Source organism: Elephantulus edwardii, unplaced genomic scaffold, assembly GCF_000299155.1.
Source record: "Elephantulus edwardii isolate Elephantulus edwardi_28Jun2011 unplaced genomic scaffold, EleEdw1.0 scaffold00172, whole genome shotgun sequence".
Lineage (NCBI taxonomy): Eukaryota > Metazoa > Chordata > Mammalia > Macroscelidea > Macroscelididae > Elephantulus > Elephantulus edwardii.
In genome coordinates, this window is record NW_006399922.1 from 5,365,437 (window position 1) to 5,393,057 (window position 27,621).

General features: G+C 38.3%; 1 protein-coding gene across 1 annotated transcript in view; it reads left to right on the forward strand.

The window, feature by feature from the left end:
• The window catches only part of LOC102870725 (centrosomal protein kizuna-like), a 342,509-nt gene extending 319,098 nt beyond the window's left edge, over positions 1 to 23,411 (forward strand). The window contains exons 12-13 of the mRNA XM_006895665.1: positions 21,358 to 21,401; positions 23,308 to 23,411. Of these exons, the coding sequence (XP_006895727.1) occupies positions 21,358 to 21,401; positions 23,308 to 23,411 (148 nt within the window). The remainder of the gene's footprint in view (positions 1 to 21,357; positions 21,402 to 23,307) is intronic.
• The last annotated feature ends 4,210 nt before the right edge of the window (positions 23,412 to 27,621 follow it).

Consider the following 27,621-nt stretch of genomic DNA (forward strand, 5'->3'; position numbering starts at 1 on the left):
GTGAGGGAATCCATTCGTCAGGCTGTGGAAGCCTCATGGAGCTGCAGTGGCTGTTTGGCACGGTGTGGGCTCTGCGTGGGGTGGGGGGGTTGTTTGGGAGCCACGAGACTCACCCATTTCTCCTTGGCAATCCTTGAATTCCTGTTGTTGAGCCTCGATCTTCACTGAGGGCCACTCATCAACTGTTTAAGTGTTCAATTATCAATAAGCCGAAGCCTGTGGAAAGCCATAATGGCCCTGCTTTAAGTGGTTCGCTGCTCCCGCAGCTCACCACGCTGTCTCTGCCTCCGACACCATCTTGGATCTCAGCACTATATCTATCAAGTACTTTTAATACTGTAGTAAATGTTGTTGTTGTTATGTGCCGTTGAGTCCATAGTGAATAGTAGTAGTAAAAGTAGGCATCCTTGTCTGGTCCCTCTTTGCAAGGGGAATACCTTTAGTCTTTCTCCATTGTGAATGATGTTGGCACTTGGTTTTGCATATATACTTTTCACTATGTTGAAGAAATTCCCTTCTGTTCATATTTTGCTGAGTGTTTTAATCAAGAAGAGGTGTTGGATTTTTTTGAAGGTCTTTTTTTGCTTCAGTTCATAGGATCAAGTGCTTCTTGTTCTTTGCTTTCTTACTGGGATGAATTACATTGATTGTTTTTCTTATGTTGAACCAGCCTTGCTTACTTCTTATGAATCCTGCTTGATCATCACGAATTATTTCTTTTGCTATACTGTTGGATTCTCTTGGATGGGATTTTGTTAAGGATGTTTGCATCTATATTCATGAGAGAGACTGGTCTGTAGTTTTCTTTTTCGGTAATCTCTCTGTCTGGTTTTGATATTAGCCTTGCTTAATAGGATGACTCTTGGAGTGTTCCTTCTTTTTCAGTTTTTTAAAATAATTTAAGTAGAATTGGTGATAGATCCTCTTTGAATGTTTTGTAGAATTCACCCATGAAGTCATCTGGTCTAGGACTTCTTTGCAAAGGAGTCTTTTATGACTTGTTCAGTTTCTTCTTTTGTGTTGGAGCTGTTCAGGTGTTCTCCATCTATCCATGTCAATCTGAATATTATATGGGTTTCTAGGAATTTGTCTTTGTCTTCTAAGTTTTTAAATTTATCAGAGTATAGTTTTAATAATATTCCAGTATTATGGACTTCTCCAAATTATTAAGGAGTAGCAATGTCAGTTTGAGGATTAAGGTGTGTCTATTTCAGACCATAGTCTTTCCAATCACTTGCTTTGTATCTGAGAGCTAGACAATGAACAAGAAGAATTGATGCCTTTGAGCTGTGGTATTGGAGAAGAACACTGAACATCCCACAGACACCAAGAGAAAAACAGATACGTCTTGGAGAGGGTGCAGCCGGATTGCTCTTTGGAGGCAAGAATGATAAGTCTTTGCCTCACATACTTTGGACATGCTGGTTGGAGGGGTTATTCCTTGGAGAAGGACATGGTGATGGGAAGGGTGGAGGGTCAGCGAAGGAGAGGAAGACCCTCAACCAGATAAATTGCTGCAGTGACTGCTGCACTAGGCTCTTGTGTGTCAGGAAGTGAGAGGATGGCCCAGGATAGAATAGTTTTCAGATCTTTTGTTCATAGGGTTGCTATGAGTTGTACTCAACTTGATGGCACCTAATAACAATGACAACAACATTGATTCTTTTAGGATGCCACCTCTGTCATTTCTTATTTGAGATATTTGTGTCTTCTCTTTCTTTTCTTTTGTTAAGTTTGTCAATGATTTATCTTGTTTATTGACCCTTTTGAAAAAACCAGCTCTTGGTCTGTTTTATGATTTCAATTATTATTCTGTCTCACTGATTTCAGCTCTTGTCCTTGTAATTTCCTTTCTCCTGAAGGCTGTGTGGTGAGATTGTTGTTCTTGTTCTATTTGAGGTGTTAAGTCATTAATTTTGCTTCTTTTTTTCTTTTTTATGAGTTGACTTATTGCTGTGCACAATAACCAGTCCCTGAGGACTGGTTTAACTGTATTCCAGAGGTTTTGGTATGCCATTGTGTGAGTAGGTTGCTAACAGGATTTTTATCTTTATGATGTTATTGATTTGTTGCAGACTTAAAGTGCTCCCTTTATGAGAGAGGACCATGCTCTGTACAAGGAGTCCTTTGTGATCCTGTGCATCTTTCCTAAATTCCTTCAACTTCTTTCCAGTCTGCAGTACAGCCCTGTGCAAACTCACCACCATTTTCTAAAGTTTGTAATTGTCCTTGGTGGTCCACAGTTTGGCTTGAGATCAGTTTCCCCTGGCTGCTACAGTCTTTCTAGGGTATGGCCAGGGGGTCAGGGCAAGGTGCCTCTAGGCAGCTGCCCTCTCAGGTCTAATGTAGCCTGGTAAAAATTTCTCCTGCCTGTGCCACCTCTTTTAAAGTTTGTAATCGTCCTTAGGCAGTGCTAGTGCATAGTGAAGCCATAGACAAGCTTCCATCTGGCTGCTGCACTCTATCTATCCAGGTGACATGAGGGGCAGGATCAGGTACTTCTGTGTAGCCACTCTCTCAGGTCTCACATACCCTGGTAGGAATCTCTTCTGTCTGTGCCTGCATCTTATAAAGTCTGTAATTGTTCTTGATAGTACTGGTACACAGTGCAGCCAGAGACCAGATTTCCTCTAGCTACTGCACTTTATCCCACATGATTCTTTCTGACATGGTTGTATGTCACTCTTTTTTTTTGTTCCGTTTTCTCTTTATTCCTTCCATCTTCTTTTTTATTTCAAATTTTTCCAACTAATTAAAAATGTATTTTTATACAAAGTTTGTTAAAATTGATGATACAAATTCTATGCATGAATCATAAACATCATTTTTTATTCATATACATTGTTTTATACCATCTTTCATTTACATTGTATTTCATATAATCATTCATATGCATTTTATTTTACATTATTTTTTTATACTAGCTTACTTAAAAAATTCAAATACATTGTTTTTCACACCAGATCCTTCCCATTTCCCTCAGCCCCACCACCCATCAAATTGTACGACCCAAGAATAATACCCTCCCTCACCTCTTCACCCATCTGCTTCCACTCATCCCCCAGCTTGGAGCTTCATACTCATTCTACAATAATGGTTTTATATAGGATTTGTCTTTGTGGGACTGAGTTAATTCACGCAGCATACAGTTCCTCTCAAGCTAGGTAATAATTTTATATTGGTTTACATAAAAAATTCATAAAGTTCATATATATACTTTTTTTTTCTTCACACCCAACCTTTCCCCTTTCCTTTACCAATTCCTCCCTCCACCCATCAGATTGTGCAACTTTATGTTTAAACCCTTCATTAGATCCTTGTACATGCTCTCGAATAATGGTCCTATACAGTATTTGTCTTTGTGGGACTGAGTTAGTTCACTTAGCATAATGTTCTCCAGTTCTGTTAGGTAGTAATTTACAAAATCATTGCTCCTGCATGCTGCATAGTATTCAATTGTGTAAATGTACCATAATTTCTCAGTCCATTCCATTGGGGTTTGGGCATTTCCATGTTCTTGCTATGGTGATAAATGCTGCTATGAACATTGGTGTACAAGTCTCTGTACCTCAGTTCTCATTTTCTTGGTGTATATTGCAAGCAGTGGAATAGCTGGGCCATATGGAATTTCTTTGTCCTGCTTTTTGAGGTAATGCCAAACTGCCTTCCAGAGTGGTTGTACCATTTTACAATCCCACCAACAATGTTTAAGAGTTCCTATGTTGCCACTTCCTCTCCAGCATTTATCACTTGCTGCCCTGCTAAACATTGCCACTGCTACTGGGGTAAGATGGTATCTCAGTGTGGTTTTGATTTGCATCTCTCTTATTGCCAATGATTTGGAGCATTCTTGATGTGTCTGTTGGTCATCAAAATGTCCTCCTCTGTCAAAAGTCTTTCCATGTCTTTTGCTCATTTTGTAATTGGGTTATCAGTCTTTTTCTTCTGGAGGCCCTGTAGGATTCTACAAACTTTTGTTATACGACCCTTGTCTCAGAAAGTATTGCCAAATGTTTGTTCCTAGTAGGCAGGTTTTCTTTTCACCCTGTTATAAAATGTTTTTGATGAGCACGGAGATTTAATATTTAGAAAGTTCTATTCATCAATTTTATCCTCTTCAGATTGTGTATTTCTGACTGTATTTGGCAGTACTTTTATATCATGGACTAGGCCTTCTAATCTTAGTCCCAGTTTGTCTCTTATGGGCTGCCTGGTTTGGGGCATTATTTCCAGGTCTCTGATCCACCTTGAGATGATTTTTGTGTATAGTGTGAGATATGGATCCTGTCTCAGCTTTCTGAAGGAAGCAGTCCAGTTTTGCCAGCAACATTTGTTGAAGAGGTCATTTCCCCATTTAATAGGTTTTATTTCCTTGTTGAATATCAGTTGACTGTAGATAGATGGGTCTATTTCTGGGTTCTCAATTCTTTTCCATTAGTCTATGTGTCTGTCATTGTACCAGTACCATGCTGTTTTGGTTTCTGTTGCTGTGTAGTAGATTTTGAGGTAAGGAAGTGTTATGCTTCCTGCTTCAACTGTGTTTTTCAGAAGTGCTTTGCTTATTTGGAGTCTGTTTCCTCTCCAAATAAACTTGACAGTTTCCCTTTCGATATCCTTGAAAAAGGAATTTGATATCTGGATTGGGATCTCATTGAACAAGTAGATTGCTTTTCGTAGGACTGACATTTTCACAATATTGAGTCTTCCTATCCATGAACAGGGCACATTTTTCCATTTCTTTAGGTCTTTTATTGTGTCTTGCAGAAACGTTCTATAGTTTTCTTTGTAGAGGTCTTTTGTATCTTTAGTTAAGTTTATTCCCAAGTATCTCAATTTGTTGTTGGCTTTTGTAAATGGTATTGCTTTCTTTATTTCTGTTTGAGTTTTCTTTGTTACTATAGAGCATTTTTGGATATTAATTTTGTATCCTGCCACCCTACTAAATTGTTCTACTAATTCTAAAAGTTTTTTGTTGAGTCTTTGGAGTTTCCTTTGTACACTATCATATCATCTACATAGAGCAACAATTTAACCATCTCTTTGCCGATTAGGATGCCTCTTATTTCTTTCTCTTGTTGTATTGCCCTAGCAAGTACTTACAATACAATATTGAGTAGCAGTGGCAACAGTAGACATCTTTGTCTGGTCCCTGTTCACAGAAAAAGTGTTTTTGTCTTTCTCCATTGAGAATGATATTGTCTCTTGGTTTTGCATATATATATATATATATATATGTCTGTGTGTGTGTCTATATATATATATATATTTTTTTTTTTACCATGTTGAGGAAATTCCCTTCTATTCCAATTTTGCTGAGTATCTTAATCAGGATGTTGAATTTTGTCAAATTCCCTTTCTGCATCAATTACTAGTGTTATATGGTTCTTGTTTGTTTTTGTTTTTTTTAATGTGGTGAATTACGTTGGTTGTTATTCTTATGTTGAACCATCCTTACATACCTCTTATGAATCCCACTTGGTCATGCTCAGTTGGGCAGTTTTTTATGTGCTTTTCGATTCTGTAGGCTAGGATTTTGTTAAATATTTTTGCATCTATGTTCATGAGATATATTGGTCTTTTTTTATAATATCTTTACTGGTTTTGATACTAGGGTTGCTTCATGCAATATCTCTGAGAGTGATCCTTCTTCTTGTATATTTTGAAATAACTTAAGTAGAATTGGTGATAAGTCTTCTCTGAATGTTTGGTAGAATTCAGCTGTGAAGCCATCTGGTCCAGGACTTCTTTTGTGGGGGAGTCTTTTTATGACCTTTTCAATTTCTTCTTTTGTGATGCCTCTTCAAGTGTTGTACATCTGATCATGTCAATCTGGGTAGGGCTTGAGTTTCGAGAAATTTGTCCATTTAATTCAATCTTCTTTTGATGCTTCTTATATTGTTCAGATTTGGTCTGTGGAATCCTTCAATATTCCTTATCAAGGCTTATATTTGGTTTTTAGTTCTTTTAGATTGTGAACTACCGGGCATGTTCTGTCTATACCAGCTCTTATTTCCTTGAGATTTATACTTAGTAGTAGAACTTCTCAATCAAATTATATTTCCATTTTCAACTTGTTAGGGAAGTATGAAACTGCTTTCTATAGTGGTACTACTATTTTACATTCACACCAGCAGTGCATTAGAGTTCCAATCTCTCTTTACCCTCACCAGTTTTATTTTTCTTTGAATCACTTAAATAGCTAATGAGAAAGCTCTGGTAGCATGTTCCATAAGGAGTTGCATTACTAATCCAAAGATCATACCTCTTCTAGCAGTTCAGATCTAACAAAGGCCCCTCAGGAGAAAGATGGGTCATCTCCTCTTGTTCAATTTAGTGTCTCAAAAACCCATTTGAAGGTTAACTATAAGTTAGTTCCAACTCCATGGCTGTGACAGAGTTGAGTTAAATAGCTAATCTTGAGCATTTCTTCATGTGTTCATTGCCCTCTCAATCTCTTCTTTGGCAAAGTAACTTTTCCTATCCTCTACCGATTTTGTAACTGGGATATTTTTCTCCCTGCTATTGAGATGCTTGTGTTTTGTATAAAATTAAAAGATGAGTCACTTGTCAGATATGTCATTGACAAATACTTTCTCTCCAGTCTGTTAGTTCTTAACTTTACTCTTTGGCAGAAGTGTTTTGATGAACATTGTTGTTGTTGTTCTTGTGTACCATCGAGTCACCTGCAATTCATAGCAACCCTGTGTACAAGAGTTCTGAACACTACCCTATCCTGAGCCAATCTCATTGTCTCCAACAGATCCAATCACACTTCTCCAGTCACTGACTAAATCCATCTCATCCATAGTCTTCCTCTCCTGCGCTTTCCCTGCACCCTTGCAAGCATGATATTCTTCTCCAAGGATTGGTCCTTCTTGGCCACATGCCCAGAGTATGTGAGACAGAGCCTCAAAATCCTTGCTTCCAGGGAACAGCTTGGTTTTACCCTATCCAGACATGATCTGTTTATTCTCCTGGCAGTCCACAGTATGTTCAACACTCTTCTCCAGCACCACAACTCAAATACATTGATTCTTCTTGCCCAGCTCTTGGATGCATAGCAAGGAATTTCAAAGACCATGGCCGGGATCAGGAACACCTTAGTCTCCATACAGACATCATTGCTCTTCAGTACTCTAGAGAGATCCCTGACAGCAGACTTTTCCAATACAATTCCTCTTTAGATTTCCTGACTGTTAGTGCCAAGAGTTGATTGTGGAACCACAAGAGCTGAGATTGTTAACAGTCTCAATCTTTTCTTGGTCTAAAATGATGCTGCCAATTGGCCCAGTGGTGAGAATCTTTTTATCTTATTGGTGTAGAGCTTCAATCCATATTGAAGACTACAGTCCTTGACCTTCTGCAGCAAATGCCTCATGTCCTCCTCAGTTTCAGCAAGAAAGATTGTGTTGTCTGCATAATGCAGGTTTTTTTCATGAATCTTCCTCCAATTCCTATGCTACATTCTTCCTCAGCTTCCCAAATGTTCTCTTCTGCATATAGATTGAAAAGGTATGGATATAGGATGCACACCTTTTCTGATCCTGAACCATGCAGTGTTTCCCTGCTCTGTTCTTACTGCTGCTTCCTGCTCCAGGTATAGGTTTCATATGAGCATAATTAAGTATTCTGGGATTGCCATTCTTCTCAGTGTTAACCACAATTTGTTCTGTTCCACACAGTCAGCTGCCTTTGCATAGTCAATGAAATGTAGATAAAAATTCCTCTGCTACTCTCTGCTTTCAACTAAGATCCACTGAACTTTGGCAGTGATGTCCCTAGTGTCATGGCCTCTTCTAAACCCAGCCTGCACATCTGGCAGTTCTCTGCTGATGTACTGTTCCAGTAGTTTTTCGATAATCTTCAGCAGAATCTTCCTTGCCTGTGATATTGTTCAATAATTTACATACTCTATAAGGTCACTTTTTTTCTGGAATGAAAATAAATATAGATCTTTTCCACTCAGTTGACCATGTAGTTGTCCTCCAAATTTCTTGGTATAACCTGGTAAGCACATTCAGGGCATCATCTGTTTGCTCAAATATGTCAGTTGATATTCCATCAATTCTTAAGGCCTTGTTTTTTGCCAGTTCCTTCAGAGCAGCTTGAACTTTCTCCTTCATCAACGAAGGCTCTTTTTGTTGGTTTGTTTGGGTTTTTATTTTATTTTACTAATTTTAATGAACGTTTACAGAGATTTTGGATTTCTATTCATTCATTGTTGCATTTTTCTCCCTGCTCATCCTTCCCCTCCACTTCGTTCTTCGCTTTGAAAATTAAAGAAAAATTCTTTCATTGGTATACAATGAAAGAAATACACTCCACTATCCAGCCTTCATTCTGGACTCTTATCATAACCATAATACCTAATCATATGATGCTTTTAAACCATTCTATCCCTCATCTGTTTCAATGCAATATACATAATTTATCTAATTTTTCTCAGTCTCACCTTAATCCTGATGTTATTTCATGAAATTCTTTTGTGTCAGCCAATTCTTTTTGGCATAGTGACTCTATGTACTCCTTCTATCTTCTTTTGATCTGCCTTCAGCATCCTTAATTATTGCCACTCCAGGCTTAAACTTGTTCTTCAGTTTCTTCAGCTTAAGAGATGCCAAGCAAGTTCATCCCTTTTGATTTTCTGACTCCACTCTTTGCACATTTCATTATAATGCATTGTTTTGTCTTCCTGAGCTTCCCTTTGAAATCTTTTTTTCAGCTTCTTAACTTCTTGACTTCATCCCTCTGCTTTGGCTTCTCAGCCATTTAGTGTATATTCAGCATCTCTTCTGATGTCCATCTTGGTCTTTATCTGTGTTTATAATGGCTTTGTTTCATTCCTCATGGATGATATTCTTGATATCCTACCATAGCTCATCTGGTCCTTGCTTATTAGTATTCAGGTCCTCAAACCTGTTTGTTCCAGAGGTGTTCTTTAAATTCTGGTGGTATAAATTTAAGGTCAAACTTTGGTTCTTGTGGATTTATTTTCTTTAGCTTTAGTTTCAACTTACATATGAATAGTTGGTGGTCTGTTCCACGGTCAGCACTTGGCGTAGTTTTTACAGCGAATATTGAGCTTCTCCAGTGATTTTTCTTCCCCACAAATATAATCAATCTGGTTCCTTTGTAGCATGTCTATAGTTATTGTTTGTGTTTTTATAAAAGATATTTGCAATGAATAGGTCATTTATTGTACAGAATTTTATCAATCTCCAGGCTCATTTCTGTCACAATGACTATGCTTTCTGACTACTGATCCTTCTTCCCTGTTCCTACTCTTACATTAAAGTCACCCATAATATTATCTTCTTAACTTCTGCTGATTGTGCATTTTCAGTTATATTTGATCATCTACTTATACCATAGATTTGTTGTTATTGTGTGCCATGAAGTTAACTACAACTCATAGCATACCTGTGAACAACAACTCTGAACCTTGCCCCATCCTGTGGCATTCTTACCTTTTCTGACATACTTGAACCCACCATTGTTCCGCTCACTGTGTCAGTCCATCTTGTTAAAGGTCTTACTTGTTTATGTTGAGCAAGGACTGGCCCCTCCTTACAACATATCCAAAGTATGTGAAACAGAGTTTCACAATCCTTGTGCCTAAGGATACGCTGGTTTCACTTTCTTAAGCACAGAGCTGTTTATTAGCTTGGCAGTTCATAAGATAGTATTCTCCTCCAACACCACAAATTAAAGGCATCAGTTAGTTTTCTTAATTCTTATTCACTATCCAAGTTTCAAGTCCTTCCAAGTAATTGAAAAGACCATGGCCTACATCAGGTGCACTTTAGTCTTTAAACTGACATCATTGCTGTTCATTGCTTTGGAGAGGTCTTTGTCAGCATATTTTCTCAATGCAACATGTCTTGTTTTCCTGACTTCTGATTCCAAGGGTGTTGATTGTCCAGGTAAGAAAGATGTTCTCAGTCACCCAAGCTAGAAATACTCTTGCCTTCTCCTAACTTCTGCGTCTATGAGCACCTAACCGAGTCAGTCAGTCTCTCTCTCTCTCTCTCTCTCTCACACACACACACACACACTGGAGGGAGGGAGTTCTGGTGGTGGAGTGCACAGGACTTGTGCTTATAACCTAAAGGTGATTCTTGCTGACAGTGCAAAACCACCAGTGACTGCAGGAGGAAGATGAACAGCTTCGTCCTATGTGATTTAAAGACTCAGAAACCAGCTGGAAGATAAGCTATGAATTGATTCTGATTCAATGGTGATGAGAGAGGGAGTTTCTGACATCTGGGCTTCTGACTTTATCCTGTGTGTTTTTCTTGAGTAGCATAGTGACTTTATGAACAAAAGATGTGAACCTTGTTCTATTTTACACTGTCCTCACAATGTCTGCCATGTCTAAGTCCATTGTTCTAGTCACTATCATTCCTTTGTTCAGGGTCTTCTCTTTCTGTTAAGTTCCACTTTTCTCAAGGATTGATCCATCCTGGAAACTATCCAAAGTATGTAAGATCAAGTTTCACTGTCTTTGCCTCTAAATCACAGCATCCTGACTGTGATTCCTCTAAGATAACACTTGCTTGATCTTGTGGCCGTCCAATTGAAAAACATTTATCTGTCGTCTTTTCACTGTCCAACTCTGAGATGCTTATGAAGCAACTGAAACTACTGTGGCTTGGACTAGATACACTTTAATCTTTAAATTGAAAATGTTGCTCTTTAGCCCTCTGGAATGGTCCTTCACAGCACAGTTTCCTAATGCAACATAACTTTTGATTTCTTGACATCTGTTACCATGGGAAAAAATACATTTTGAAACAACTTTGAAACACAATAAACTGACAAAACATTAAATTTTGGAGAAGAAAGACAAGCTCATTGATTATGGCTTCTCAAGAACAATGAATACTTGAGTACTGCATAGGGAAAGCTCTAAATCAGGGCTTCTGACTTTATCCTTTGTGCTTTTCTTGGATATTTTCTCCATCAGTTTCTGCTTGCCATCTTCAAATTATCCTTATGTAACTAGCTTTTAAGTCAAGTCTCTCCTACTTCTTGCCTAAACAATTGTGAGTTTAGTCTAGTCCCTCCACTGTCTAGTCTGTCCTAACTTAAGCAGAAGAATTCTCCAAGATTCTATAGAAAGTCTTAAAGCTCTGTTTAAAAAAAAGTGACTTTGCAAAATCTATTAAACACAAACTTCCCAGTCTAGGAATAAAACTCTGTATACTGTTACTAGGTGCTGTTGAGTTGAGTATGACTCATAGTGACACTATGAGCAGCAGATCTGAATCCTGTCCTATCCTGTGCCATCCTCACAATCTTAGATACTCTGAAGCCCATTACTGCAGTCAGTATCAGTCTACCTGGTTGAGGGTTTTCCTCTCTTTGCTGTCCTTCCATCTCCCCAAACATAATGAATGTCCCTCTCCAAGGAATAGCCACTCCTAGCAACATGCCCTAAGTATGTGAGATGAAGCTTCATCATCCTTTCCTTTGAGGAGCACTCTGACTGCATCCTCTCCAGGATATATTTGTTTGTTCTTTTGGCCATGCCTGAGATCTTCAGCACTCTTCTAAATCACCATAATTCAAAACCATCAAGTCTTCTTCTGTAATCTTTAGTCACTATCCAGTTCTCAGGTGAATAGCAAGTAACTGAAAAGTTCATATCCTGAATCAGGCACACCTTAGTCCTCAAAATGGCATCATTTTTCCTCAATAATTTGGAGTGGTGCTTGACTACAGACTTTTCCCAGTGCAATATATCTCTTCATCTCCTGACTGTCAGTACCAAGTGTATTGATTGTGGTACCAAGTAAGAGGAAGTTGTTGACAGTTTCAATCTTTTCTCCATCTCTGGTGATGTTGCCTATTGGGTCTAGTGGCTAAGATTATTGTTTTCTTGATGTTGAGATTCAGTTCATATTGAAGATTTCAGTCTTTGATGTTCTGCAGCAAGTGCTTCAACTCCTCATTTTTGGCAAGCAAGGCATCTGCATTATCTACATAAGAAGGTTATAGGTCCTAACCTGATTTCACATTCTTCTTCACAGAATCCAGCTTCTCAAATAATCTTCTAACATACAGATTAAGTAGGTATGAAGAAAGGATACAGCCCTGATGAACAGCTTTCCTAATCTTAAAGCATGCACCACAGCCTCCTGGTCAAAATATAGGTTTCTCGCCAGCATAGTTAAATATTCTGGAATCCCCATTCTTCTCAATGTTAGCCATAATTTGCATACTATGATTCTAACTATCTCTTGAGCTTCATCTCATAAATCACAGGATTACCAACCTTGATTTGCATCCCTGTTTCTTATATTAATGCTGGGTCTCCTCGCCTCTTCTGGCCACAACAGCTCTTCCCGCTTGCCCTTGCCCTTGCCCTTGCCCTTTGCCTTCTACCTTTTCCTGTTGTTGGTTCTGACTTCTTCAGACCCAACAGCACAAAGTCTATGGGATTTCCAAGAATGTTATCTTCATGGAAACAGACTTCCTCCTATAGAGTAGCTTATGGGTTTGATTGCAAACCTCTGCTTAGCAGTGGGGTGCTTTAACCACTGTACCAGCCAAACTCTTTCTTGCACTACTGTTGTTAAACGGCACTGAGTAGACTACACCTCAGAGTGATTCTATGACAATGGATCGGAATCTTGCCCTATCTTGTGCCATCTCATCATTTTCTGATGTATTTGAGTCCACAGTTAAAGTCATTGTGACAACTAATCTCATTGAGCATCTTCCCCTCTTTTGCTAACCCTCCACCATTCTGACCTTGATCTCCTTTTCCAAAGAGGTGAACGAATTAAGAAAAATCCAGTGGGAATCCGAAAAGACCAGATAATAGAGGGTATACAGATCAGTGTTGATTCATTTTTTTGACACAATATATGGGAACAATTCTAAGAAATACAGTGAAAATGAAAATAATTTTTTTTAAAAAAAATCTATCCTGAAGTACAATGCAGTGAGTGAAAGGATACAATCCATACGTGTATAAGAAGATATGTTAATCAGCTATTTTTCAAATATATTCACCAGTAATTGAAGCCTAAGAGGAGAAAACTGAGGATTTCTACCATTTTTTGCACTCTGACACTGAACAAACATTCAGTTAAGGTGCATTAATAGTAATTAATTACTTGAAAGCTAAAAATGACTTAAAAACAAGGTCTTGCAGTCTGAAAGTGCAGACTTGATGACAGAAATGAGGTCTGAGATCAAATGATTTCATTCTATACAATAGGCAGGAAAATTGGATGTTGTTAAAAAAGAAATAGAATGCATAAATATTGACATACTAGTTATTGGCAAAGTGAGATGGCTTTGTATGGGACATTTTCAATCAGACGATCATATGATCTACTATGCTGGGGATGAAAAGGTGAGGAAAAAATAGGGTTGCTTTCATAATTAAAAAAGTCAGTTCTAGATCCATCATGAAATGCAATGTGGTGAGTGACGGGATAATATCTATATGCATACAAGGAAGCCCAGTGAGTACCACTATCATTCAAATATATGCACTGATACCTAAAGCCAAAGTGGAGGAAATAGAAGATTTCTACAAACTTCTGCAGTAAGAAATTGATTGAACATGCAATCAAGATGGATTGATAATAATGGGTGATTGAAATTTAAACATTAGGAACAGGGAAGAAGGATCAGTAGCTGGAAAATATGGACTTGGTGACAGAAATGAAGCTGGAGATAGAATTATAGAATTCTGCACATTCAATGACTTATTCATTGGAAATACCTTTTATAAGAAACACAAGCACAGGCTGTTCACATGGATTGCACCTGATGGTATGCATAGGAATGAAATAAATTACGGCTGTGGAAGGAATCACTGGAGAAGCTCAATATAAGCTGAGAAAACCAGGCCAGGTGCTGATTGTGGAACAGACCACCCACTACTCATATGCAAGTTCAAGCTGAAGCTGAAGAAAATAACATCAAATCCACAGAAACCAAAATTTGACCTTAAGTCTATCCCACTCGAATTTCAAAACCATTTCAGGAACAGGTTTGAGGCCTTGAACACCAATGAGTGAAAACCAAATGAGCTGTGGGAGGATATCAAGAATATCGTCCATAAAGAATGCAAAAGATCATTACAAAGGCAGAAGAGGAAGAAAAGACCAAAATGGACGTCAGATAAGACTCTGAATATTGTATGAGAGTGCCATGAAGCCAAACCTAAAGGAAGAAACCAAGAAATTAAAGAGCTGAATGAAGAATTTCAAAGGGCTGCTCAGGATGACAAATGTAATATATATTTCATGAAATTAAATTATAATGAAATGTGCAAAGAGCTGGAGTCAGAAAATCAAAAGGGCCAAACTCATTCAACATTTCTTAAGCTGAAGGAATTGAAAAACAAATTCAAGCCATGGGTGGCAATACTTAAGAATGCTCAGGACAGAATGTTAAATGACCCAGGAAGCATTAAAAGAAAATGGAAAGATTATACAGAGTCACTGTACCAGAAGGAATTAGCTGACAAGGAAGAATTTCATGAAAGAACATATGAGCAAGAGCCTGTGGTGACGAAGGAGGATGTGTAAGCTGCTCTGAAAGAATTGGCAAAAAACAAGGCTCCAGGAGTTGACGGCATACCAGTTGACGTATTTCAACTGGAAGAGCTTGATACTTGTTCCCAGTCCAAAGAAGGGTTACCCAACAGAGTGCAGAAATTATCGAACAGTATTATTATAACGTGCAAGCAAGAGTCTGCTAAAAATTATCAAAAAATGTGCCTACCTTATTGTAGCTTCTATGATGTCAGTAACTGTGGATCCTTTATTCCTCATGTAGAAATGACTGCAGGCCACAAGTTAATCATGGCAAATAAAGAGAAACAAGCAGAGTTAGCTACAGGGCTTAGGAAATGTTACCTTAGTGAAGCTTATTTTACTGGGAAAAAAGAATCTAATTTTTTTTTTTTAATTCTAGCCAAAGACATAGGTTTATCATGTTGTTGTAAAGTGCCATCGATTTGAGTATAATTCATAGCCACTGGCAACCATTTTCTTAACAGCATGCTTCTGGAAACTCTATTAACTTTGATAAATGATAATAGTTAATAGAAAGGCTTCAGGCATTTTGTTCATAGGGTCACTATGAGTTGTGCTTAACTTGATGGCAATCAAAAACCCAACAATAACTATAAACAACAGAGCTGAATCTTGTCCTATCCTGTGCTATCCTCACCATTGCCTCAGTCACCATGTCAGTCCATCTCTATGGGAGTCAGCTTCTCTTTCATTGACCCACCATTTTTCCAAGTATGACGTTCCTCTCCAAGGAAGAACCTATCCTAGCAACAAGTCCAAAGTATGAAAGATAAAGCTTTGTCATCCTAGCATCTAAGGAGAACTTCAGCTGCACTTTTTCTGAGGCATACCTCTTCTTTCTTTTGGCAATCCACAGGATATTTAGTACTCCTGTCCAACACCATAACTCTAAGGTATCATAGCCCAAAGGATTGTTATTTTTGTTAGGTCCCATCAATTTAACTGATTCATAGTGACTCTATGTTCAAAATAATAAATCTTGCCCGATCCTGTACCCTTCTCAGTCTCTGCTCTTTTTATACCCATTGTGTTAATTTCATTTAAAGTTTTCTTTTTTACTGATGTTCTCCTTGTCTAAGTATAATATCTTTCTTCAAGGGCTGTCACCTCCTGAGAACATGACCAAAATATGTTAAATGAAATCTTACAATTGTTGCTTTTAAAAATCACTATGGCTGCACTTATTCCAAGAGAGATTTGTTTATTATTTTGTCACTCCATTTTTGGATATTCAGCATTCTTCAGCAGTACCACAATTCAGGGACATTAGTTGTTCTAAATTCTTCCTTGCTCATTCTAAAAAAGAAAATTTACATGGAGCAATTAAAAGTAGAATGGCTTGAGTCAGGATCACCTTAGTCCTTAAAGTAACATCCTTGCATTTTAGCCATTTAAAGAGGTCCTTGGGAGCAGATTATCCCAATATAATACGTCATTTGGTTTCTTCTTCCTCCTTCTTATGTGATATGGATCTAAGTTAAATCTAAAGTTAAATACTTGACAATTTAAGTCTTCTCTACTTATCATAATACTGTTTATTGATCTAGTTGTGTTTTTCATTTCTTTATGTTGAAGTTTAATCAACAAGTGAATCTTTCCATGGTCTTACAAAGGTGAATAACACTTCTATTAACGTTGTTGTTGTTGTTGTTTTTAAGTGCCGTCGGGTCACAGGCGACTCATAGTGGCCCTATGAACATTAACATTAGTGTGCAAAAACAGGTTAATCCTAGAGAGAGTGAAAACAGGCTGCTCCTTTGAGACAAGGATTCTGAAACTACATCTGATGTACTTTGGCATGTTGCAAGAAAGCACCAGTCCTTGGAGAAAGACATCATGCTTGGGAGGGTGGAGGGACAACGCAAAAGAGAAAGACCCTCAATGAGATAGATTCTGTCACTTCGGTGGTGTAGGTAAGTGTTTCGTAGACAATAAGGTTGACACAGGATAGAGCAGGGTTTAGGGCTGTTGTATATAGGGTTGCTGTGAGTTGCAAGTGACTCGATGGCACATAACAATAACAAAAATATTCCTAGTAGTGGAATAACTGGGTCATATGGAATTTCTATGTTCAGCTTTTTGAGGAAATGCCAAACTTCCTTCCAGAGTGGTTTTACCAATTTATAGTCCTACCAACAGAGTATAAGAGTTCCCACATCTCCGCATCCTCTCAAACATTTGTTGCTTGCTGTTCTGTTAAACTTTGCCACTGTTATGGGGGTGAGATGGTATCTCATTGTAGTTTTTTATTTGCATCTCTCTTATTGCCAGTGATTTAGAGTTTTCTTCATGTGTCTATTAACCATCAGAATGTCTTTCTCAGTGCAGTCTTTCCATGTTTTTTGTCCATTTTATAATTGGATTATCAGTCTTTTTATTCTAGAGGACCAAGTTGTTGTTGTTGTTGTTGTTGTTGTTATGTGCTGTCAAATTGCCTGCAACTCACAGCAACCCTATGTACAGCAGCCCTAAAGCCTGTTTAGGATACTGTGCCAATCTCACTGTCTCTGACACAGCTACCCCCATTATACCAGTCACTGAATCCATCCATCTCATCAAGGATCTTCCTCTCCTGTGCTATACCTCCTCCCTCCCAAGTATGACGTCCCTCTCCAAGGACTGGTCCCTCCTTGCAACATGTCCAAAGTATGTCAGAAAAAGCTTCAGAATCCTTGCCTCTAAGGAGCAGTCTGGCTTCACCCTCTCCAGGACAAACCTGTTTGTTTTCTTAGCAGTCCATGGTATATTCCATACTCTTCTCCAACACCACATCTCAAAGGCATCAATTTTCCATCTCTCATCCATAGTCATTGTCAAGCTCTCTGATACGTAACAAGTGATTGCAAAGACCATGGCCTGTATCAGGCAAACCTTAGTCTTCCAGACTGACATCGTTGCTCTTCAGTACTTTAGAGAGGTCTCTAACTGTAGACTTTCCCATCACAATATGTATTTTAATTTCCTGGCTACCAAGAGTGTTGACTGGAGCCAAACAAACTAAAACTGTGAAAAATCTCAATCTCTTCACCATCCATCCTGATTCTGCCAATCAGCCCAGTGGTGAAAATCTTTGTTTTCTTGATATTGAGCCTCAATCCATATTGAAGACTGAAGTCCCTGACCTACAAGAGCAAGCGCTTCAGGTCCTCCTCAGTTTCAGCAGGCAAGGTTGTGTCATCTGCAGAATGCAGATTGTTGATGATTCTTCCTCCAATCCTAATGCCACATTTCTCCTCATAGAACCCAGCTTCCTGGATAATCTGTTCTGCATAAAGATTGAAAAGGTATGGAGATAGGAAACATCCCTGGCATACACCCTTTCCAATTTTGAACCATGCAGTGTTTCCTTGCTTTGTTCTGATGACTGCCTCCTAGTCCAAGTACAGGTTTCACATTAACACAATCAATTGTTCTGGGATTCCTATCCTTTTCAGAGTTAGCCACAGTTTGTTATGATCCACACAGTCAAATGCCTTTGCATAATCACTGAAACAAAGATAGACATCCTTTTGGTACTCCCTGCTTTCAGCCAAGATCCATCTAAAATTAGCTACAGTATTCCTACTGATTGGAAGAGATCTGTATTTGTTCCCATTCCAAAGAAAGATGATCCCACAGAGTGTGGAAATTATCGAACAATATCATTAATATCACATTCAAGCAAGATGCTGCTGAATATTATCCAACAATGACTGGAACAGCACTTCAACAGAGAACTAGCAGAAGTGCAGGCTGGGTTTAGACGGGTTTGGGAACTAGAGGATCAATAGTATTCTTGTCTGAGATGGTATTGCCAAATGTGTGTTACCAGTCAGTAGGTTTTCTTTTCACCCTTTTGAAAAAAGTTTTGGATGCACACAGGGTTTTAATCCTTAGAAGATCTCATTCATCAATTTTATCCTCTCCTGGTTGTGTATTTCTGTCTTGTCTTTGTCATCCTTTTTATACCATGGGCTAGGCCTTTTGTTTAATCCTCCCTTGTCTTTTATGATTTTATGGTTTGAGGCTTTACCTCTAGGTTTCTGATCCATCTTGAGTTTTGTTTCTGGTGAGAGCTGTGGATCTTGATTCAGCTCGCTGCATGTAGTAGTCTAGTTTTTCCAGAATCATTTGCTGAAGAGGTTGTCATTTCCCCATTTGATGGGTTTTGTTTCCTTATCTTATATCAGTTGACCATAGATGTTGTTGTTGTTTTTATTGTTTATTTCCATCAAGTTGAGCATGACTCATAGAATCACCATGAACAAAAAATCTGGAGCCTTTCTATAACTATCATTGTTTCTCAAAGTTCATAGAGTTTCCAGAGGCATGTTGTTTAGGAAGTGGATTCCACTCCTGCGCCCAAAGATAACTGGATTAATTTCTAGGTTCTCGATTCTGTCCCATTGAGCTAAGTGCATGTAATTGTACCAGTACCATGCTTTTTGGGTTACTACCACTATGTAGTAGGTTTTGAGATAAGGGAGTGCTATGCCTCCTACTTCATTCTTGTTTTTCAGGAGTGCCTTGCTTATTTATACCACAATAGAATGGATTGAAAAATTGTATTACATTCACAAAGGGAATGCTACGTAGCACTCAGGAGCAAAAATTTCAAAAATGACTACATAACTTGATAGGGACCAGAGAGCATTATTCTGAGTGAACTAAGTCAGTCTCATAAGAACAAATACTGCATAAGACCATTACTGTAGAAATAGAAGGATAACTATTAAAACGTGTGTGAGTTAAGGGTGGGAGCAAAAGAGGACAGATAGGCAGGGGAAAATCATAGGGTCTCTTAATTTGGTGGGTGGAGGGACGAGTGAGTAAAAGAAGTGAAAAAGATCCGGTGGGGATCTGGAAAGACAGGGTAATAATTGTGAGCAGAGTTCAATGATGATTAATTTTATAAAACATAATGAATGGGAATGATTTTATGAAACACAATTTGAATGAAGGATAGTATGAACCACAGTGTATACCATCTTTGTAAGCAAACCAATGTAAATTAAAAAAACAATTTTTAAAATTAATCTTAATGGTATAAAATAAAAAAATTTGCAAAGTGTATCTTTGAACTTCTTCAGTAAGTGCTTCAAGTATTCATTTTCTGTGAGCAAGGCTGTGTCACCTACATATCTCAGGTTGTTGGCGAGCCTTTCTCCATTCCTGATGCCACATTATTCATATAATCCAGCCTTTCAGTTTACATGATGAATTCACAGTTTCCTGTGACACAGGACCATGGTCCTCACCCATAGCAAGAGTGGTGGAGACAGCATACTCTTATATCTCATCTGAAAGCATAACATCTGTGAGCTATTACTGGCTGGAACCATGAGTTTTATAAATATAAAAGTTTATAAATGTAACAGTTTATTTTAAAATACCTTCTTTGATCATTCAGTGTGAGCCAGGGGTCTTATAACAAAAGTTTACAGAATAGTCCTGGGCCTCCAGAAGTAAAAGACTGATAATCCAATTACAAAACGGTCAAGAGACATGGAAAGACTTCTCACAGAGGAGGAGATTCACATGAGTGACAGACACTTGAAGAAATTCTCCAAATCACTTGCAGTAAGAGAGATGCAAATCAAAACCACAGTGAGACGCCATACTACAAAGTTTAGCAGGACAGCAAGTAATAAATGTTGGAAAGAAAGTAGCAAAATAGGAGTTCATTGGTGGGATTGTAAAATGGTACAACCACTCTAGAAGGCAGTTTGGCATTTTCTCAAAAAGCTGAACAAAGAAATTCATATGACCCAACTATTCCACCTCTTCGAGTATACCCCAAGAAAATGAGAACTGAGGCACATAGACTTGTACCCCAATATTCATAACAGCTTTATTAACCATAGCCAGAGCATGGATATAGCCCAGATGTCCAACAACAATGGAATGGATTGAGAAATTATGGTACATTCACGCAATGGAATACTATGTAGCATGAGGTGCAATGATTTTTAAATTACTGCAGAATTTGGGAGGGACTGGAGAGCATTGTGCTTAGTGAACTAACTCAGTGTCATAAAGACAAATACTGTGTAAGACCAATATTCTAGAACGAGTACGAGGATCCAAGGAGGGGAAGGGGAAGCAGAAGGATGAAAATGGGGGTGGGGCGAGGGGAAGGGGAAGCTTCCATACAATTTGAAGGTAGAGGGAAGGGTGATAGGGAAGGGGAAAGATCTGGTGTGAAAAACAAAGTTTACGAACTTTGTAAGTAAACCAGTATAAAATTAAAAAATAAAAAAAAGAATTTAAGTATAATCTCAATTAAGTTTCCAGAGAGAACTTTTAACTCATTATCATTGCACGAACCTTGAAAGAGCATACTCAGAAAGTCTGTCTACTAATCAGCATTCTAATCCTTGAATTTTTGACATCTTGAATTCCCTTTCAAATACTTTTCTTTGTCTAAAAGTACTAACGCTAGTTATACCACTATACATTAACACTAGTATACCATTACACATTAGTGGTTTTCAGAAGACTGTTAGATGAATCAGGTATTCTACCTCAGCACTCATAAGAGTGTTTTCTGGCAGCAGCCCCAGATGAGTGGGGTCCTCAGCTCTGGCTGTGCTTCCACAGAATCGGACAAGCCAGTAGAAATACTGTTGGGCAGGCACATCCTCCCACCAACATGAGTCTGAAATCTGCCTTTTACACTTCCAGAATAAATGCAAAATCATTGGCCTTTCAGTAATTGTCGTCATTGAAGTTAATTATGTGCTTCTTTAATATGCTCAATGTTAAAATGTTATTTTTCTTTTTTTCCTGGAATTTAGACTATTTCTTTATTTTACAGACATGAAAACAAAAGGAAACTAATTACCACCTTAAAATCTAAAGGTAAAAGATAACTGGAAACCAGGTTTTCATTTTGTATTTTAACCAAGAAGTTATCAGAGGTGTGGATTTGCCACCTGTACCATGTGTAAGGAATATGAAGGATATTGGTGATCAGTGGAGCAGCTCTGGCAACCCTCAGGGTGATCATAGTTTCTGAAGGGCTCAAGTTCTGATTTCTCATAACACCATCAACAGTAACTAGTAACTGTGACTCTGGTGCATGAGTATGCAGTAGACCACAAATGCTTAGTAATTAATTAGCAGATGTGAAGTTAATGAAGAATCTGAATCCACATCTAATTGGTTACCAGAGCCAGTTTATTCTACCTATAAAATGCTTTTATATATTTTCCATTCTCACTACCAATATTATACGTGCTGATGTTGGCCAAACTAATTCATGACATGGAAGGGCTCTTGCAGACTTATCTTCACATCCACCCTTTCCCCAATTTACATCTGTCCTCTACTCTCTGAGAGTAGAGAGTCCTCTACTCTCTGAGAGCCATCAGCTCTGAAAACCTGACTCAGTCTTTTTCCTTCCTACTTGAGGATGTCTGATAACTTTCCACTTCCTGATGGATAGAGCCCCTTTAGAGTCCTACTGTCCAGCTCATTTCTTCATCAAGTCGTTCTCTAGACACAACCCTTTTCCCTTCTTCATCTCCCTGCCCCCACTGCACCTTTTATGAGAAGTTCTTTTGCTTTCTTCTTGGCTCAGTGAACTCCTACTCATCTCTCCAGGCCTAGTTCGCAGAAGGAATCTATCCCTCTTTCAACAGTAATATATCTCCTGTTGAAAATATCCCTCTTTCTTCATGTCTCCTTCAACCTCATACCCATTGAATTAGAGCTTGAGTTTTAGTCAGATGATCTGAGGGGGACTTAACAGCTTGACTATGCAGTAGTGTAGTTGTGGACAGTTATTTTACTCCCACTTAAGCCTCAGCTTGTTCAGTAAAAGTGAAATATTAATACTTACCTTGCTAGAGAGGGTCAAGAAGTAAATGAGGTCATACATAAGAAGTCATCATGGACTGGTAAGTTAAGCTATGTGGGTGTTGGTAAGTCAGCGTTGGGAAGTTGTGAACGTAGCAGGTGCCGTTGATGTCCTTAGCACATCCTATTAGGCCTCAATTGTGCTTCCCATACGTGCCATGGCCTTCTGTAGCAAGTCATTACACTCCTCTGCCTAAAGACTTTCTCTGGCCACAGTGGCACATTCAGCATTAGGGAAGCCCGGCATGCCACAAGGTTGATGCACCACCACCTCTAATAACCTTCAACTATCAAGAAATTGATGAATATCATTATCTTTCTACTTCCTTACTCTTTGCCAGGATTATTTAGGGTGTATCCTACATAGTCTCAGGACTGAACCTCAGGAGGCCATTTTCAAAAGGACTCCTTAACACACATTTATTGGATTCTTCCCTTCCTGAATCACATACCCATTCTCTTCATAATTTCTAGAATGACCTCTCAAATAAACAATCTATATCCAATTCCTTTTCTCAATGTTGGTATCACTAATTATTCTTTTACCATTTCTCTCCTTCCTCCTTTCTTCTCTTGTAAAGAAAATGGAAGATAAAAATGGAGATCTGCTGAGGTGAATTGGTATCAGGGCTGGTGAAAAACCCTGACGAGCCTTGCTTCCTATTGACCCTGTGTTAAGTCTCCCAACATATAGAAAGTGTTAAGTATACAACAGATAGTGAAAGGAAGTATTCTGAAAAGTGCTTTCTAAGAGAGTATGTTGAATTTGTACAGTATTTATGTCTCTGATAGGCCTTTTGCAGACCACTACTGCAATTTACAAGTCTTACTGTGTGCTTTAATAAATGATTAAGCTGAACTAGTCGTAGTCAGAAATGCTAAATAACTGTTTGATTTTGTCTTCTAGCCTTCTGGGGTGAGTCTGATGACAGCAATTCAGAAATTGAAGCTGCTTTACGTCCTAGAAACCATGACACATCTACTGAAGATTTTGATGATTTTTATAATTAAACTGTAGCATCTGGTGGAAATAATAATTTTTAAAAGTCTTTAAATAAACTGAAACCCTCTGTTTTTTTACATATGATGTCTATAATTTAAAAATCCTTAAAGATTTTTAATCCTGTACTGTGAACATTTCAAACCACATTGATACTTCATGTCACAAATATGAACCAGTTCATATATTCTTAGGTGTAATCCCCAAATAAGTTGATGTATTTAATGTCCACCTCGAGGATGAATATCATGGTTCCCTGCCTCCCCCAAGCACTTAGCCCAAGGTCCAACCTTGCCAGCCCTGACCATAACTTGAGGAGGCCTGACCATATCTTAGAAAGATCACCTAGACAACTAGAGCCTAATGGAGCCCTGGACCAAATAAAATCCCCAGACAGAGCTCCTGCCACAAAATTCCGGAGCAAACTTCCATCCCCTCTAAATCTCACTAACAGCCCATATAAAGTGAAACTATCTTGTCTGCCTGCACGCCATTCCGATCTTTTCTACATTCAGTCGCTTGGCTTCCCTCTCAGGTAAACTTCATAAACACCTGTTTGTTTCTTGGGACCAGTTTTTTCTTTCAACTCTCTTTCTGTCTAACACCACCAAATTTCCAGTTGGCTTCTTTGCAGAAATTGTGAAACTGATTCTGAAATCTGTATGGAAATTCAAGGGACTGGAACAGCTAAAATAATCTTAAAAGAACTGTATGGAAATTCAAGGGACTGGAACAGCTAAAATAATCTTAAAAGAAGAAAACACATTTGCTTCTTCAGAAACAATACTGCAAAGCTATTTTAATAAGGTATTTTGTAATTGTATAAAGGTGAAAAAATTATTGAAACGTCTTAGCCATAATGAAACACCTTGAGGATATAAGTTACTGAGCCTCAGGACACAGGATCATAGTAGAAGGGGACATTAAGGTCAATTGACATAACATAGTCCACAAAGATAATGTTTTATATCCCACTTGCTGAGCACCAACTGGAATTGTTAAAGCTTGTGAGGGTCCATCTAAGATCGGACTATTGGAGCAAAGAAGAGTGAAGAAAATAAAAGGCACAGAAAAACAAATAGTCTACAGTACTAATAGACCAATGCACCTCATCCTCTACTAGTACGGGAACTTCACTGCTCTGGAAAGAACCAGATGGTACCTGGCTACAACTATCAGACACTCAACTTGAAATTAATATAAAAAGGCATAGATTATATAACCTGTGGGATCCTGGAGGAAATTATGCTGAGTGAAATAGCTCTATCTTAAAAGGACAAACACTGCATAAAAGCACTGTTATAAAACAGGACTGATGTTGGGCTTGGGGGGAAACTAGGAAAAGAGAGGTTAGATAATGAATACTACAAAGAAATATGGGATTAAGCATTATATGTCTGACAACAGTCCAGAATAAGAGGTGCACTGCAAAGTGGACGGGGGTGGGGGGAAAGGGGGGCGGAATATATAGCAAAGTTGTTGTTGTTGTTATGTGCCATCAAGTCACTTGCGACTCATACCGACCCTATTTACAACAGCCCTAAACTCTGCTCTGTCCTGTGCCAATCGCACTGTCTCTGACACTCCCATCCCAATTATCCCAGTCACTGAATCAGTCCACCTCATAGAGGGCCTTCCCCTCCTGCGCTGTCCCTCCACCCTCCCAAGCATGATGTCCCTCTCCAAGGACCGGTCTCTCCTCACAACATGTCCAAAGTATGTTAGACGGAGCTCCAGAATCCTTGCCTCCAAGGAGCCACCTGGTTTAACCCTTTCCACGACAAATACATACATAAAAACCCTATGTATATAGCAATGAGTGAAAATCCAACTTTTCTGTAAACTTTGCATTAAAATCACAATAAGGTAATTTTTTAAAGAAGTCTTTGAATAAGCAAAACAAGAACTCAAAATCATTGAAAAGATCAGACTTAACTGGGAAAATAGAAGCCTAGGGAACTCCTAAGACAATAGACACTCTTCAGGACTGGAAATTAATCTCAAGGCTCAATACTTGCTTGGGATAGTTTTGTAAGTAAAGTATTAGTGATACTTTATTTACATGTATATAGGTATTTTAACACGAACTTTTATAATTATTGGTGTTCATTCGGCAGCTTTTGTTTTGCAGCATTAATTGTAATTGTATAATGCTATTATGTACAACTTCTTACCAAATCCTTGCTGTACCACTCCCTTTCTCTTCTACTAGCACATTCTTTAATATCTTCACATTCTTTAGTCTCTACCTCCTCTTCCTCTTCCTTTCTTCTTCCCTCTACGCTGTGTAACCATTTCTTTAGTCTTTTTCTTCCTTCCACATCCCAAGTCTATCAGTTATGTATATCCTGTTCCAGATTGTTATTTGCATTGTACCTATCTAATTGTCCATTCATTTCAGATTGGCCTTCTCTTCAACTATTCCAAAACAGTATTCATTATCTAGCCATTCTTTTCCTGCTCTCCCTGCTACCTACCTCCCACCCCACCTTTTTTTTCCTTTAATTTTTTTATTATTATGAATTTTAATGGAAATTTACAGAGACTTTGGATTTCCATTCATTCATTGTACACTTTTCTCCCTGCCCACCCCTCTCCTCCCAGTACACTCTTCTCTTTTAGAAGTAAAAAAAAATTAAAAAAATCTTTCATTGTTTTACAATCCCTCATCCTAGGTCCACTCCACTATGCAGTATTCATTCTGGACTCCTGTCATGACAATAATACCTAATCGCATATCCCTTTTAAACAGTTTTCTCCCTCATCTATTCCAATGTAGTATACATTATTTGTCCCATCTTTCTCAGTCTCCCCTCAGCCCTGTTTACAGTCAGTCCTGTTTTACAACAGTGGCCCTATGCAGTGTTTGTCCCTGTGTGACTGAGATATTTAATTCAGCATAATGTCCTCCCGGGTCACCCATTTTGAATAATTTTCCATGAGTTCCTTGTTTTCTAGTGCAGCATAGTATTCCATTCTGTGAATATTCCACAGCTTCTCTATCCATTTGTTTGTTGATGTGCTCTTAGGTTGTTTCCAACTCCTTGCTATTGTAAACAAAGCCTCAATAAACATGGGTGTGCATATATCTGCTTGGGTGGCACTTATGGTCTTTTGGGGGTATATTCCCAGTAGTGGAATTGCTGGGTTAAATGTTATTTCTATTTCCAACTTTTTGAGAAAGTGCCATACTGCCTTCCACAGTGATTGCACCATTTTACGCTTCCATCAACAGTGAATAAGGGTTTCAGTTTCTCCACAACCTTACCAGCATTTGTTTTTTGCGGTTCTGTTAAATTTTGCTGTTCTTAATAGGGTGAGATGATATCTCATAGTTGTTTTGATTTGTATCTCTCTTAGAGCTAGAGATTTTGAACATTTTTTCATGTTTTTGTTGCCCATTTGAACATGTTCTTTGGTGAAGTGTCTGATCATATCCTGTGCCATTTTTCAATTGGATTGTTTATCTTTTTTGTGGTGGTCAAGTGTATTATAAAATCTATAAAAGACCCTTATCTGACATGTCATTGCAAAATACTTTTTCCCAGTCTGTGGCTTCTCAGTTTACCCTATTGGAGAAGTTTTTGGATATGCATAGGGATTTGATTCTTAGAAGGTCCCATTCATCTATTTTATCTTCTCCTGGTTGTAGATTTTTCAGGATACTTGGAAGACTATTTTTGTTGTGGATTAGGACTTCTAGAGTTCTCCCAAGCTTTGATGAAGTTTATAGTCCTTGGTTATAGTCCTAGGTCCATGATTCACCTAGAGTTGGTTTTTATATATGGAGTGAAGTATGGTTCTTGCTTGAGTCTTCTGCAGATAGTTTCCCAATTTTGCCAGCACCATTTGTTAAAAAGGCTGCTGTTTCTCCAATTAACTGATTTCATCTTCTTGTCAAAAATCAGTTGACCATAGGTAGAAGGGCTGATTTCTGGATTCTCAGTTCTATTTCATTGCTCTGTGTGTGTGTCATTGTACCAGTACCATGCTGTCTTAACCACCATGGCAGTATAGTAGGATTTGAAATCAGGAGAAAGATGCCTCCTTCTTTTTTCTATTTTTACGGAGTGCTTTGCTTATCCGGGGCTTCTTTCCATTCCAAATGAAACTAGAGATTTCCCTTTCCATCTTGTTGAAGAATGGGATTGCTATTTGTATTGGGATTGCATTGAACGTGTAAATTGCCTTTGATAGTATTGCCATTTTCACAATATTGAG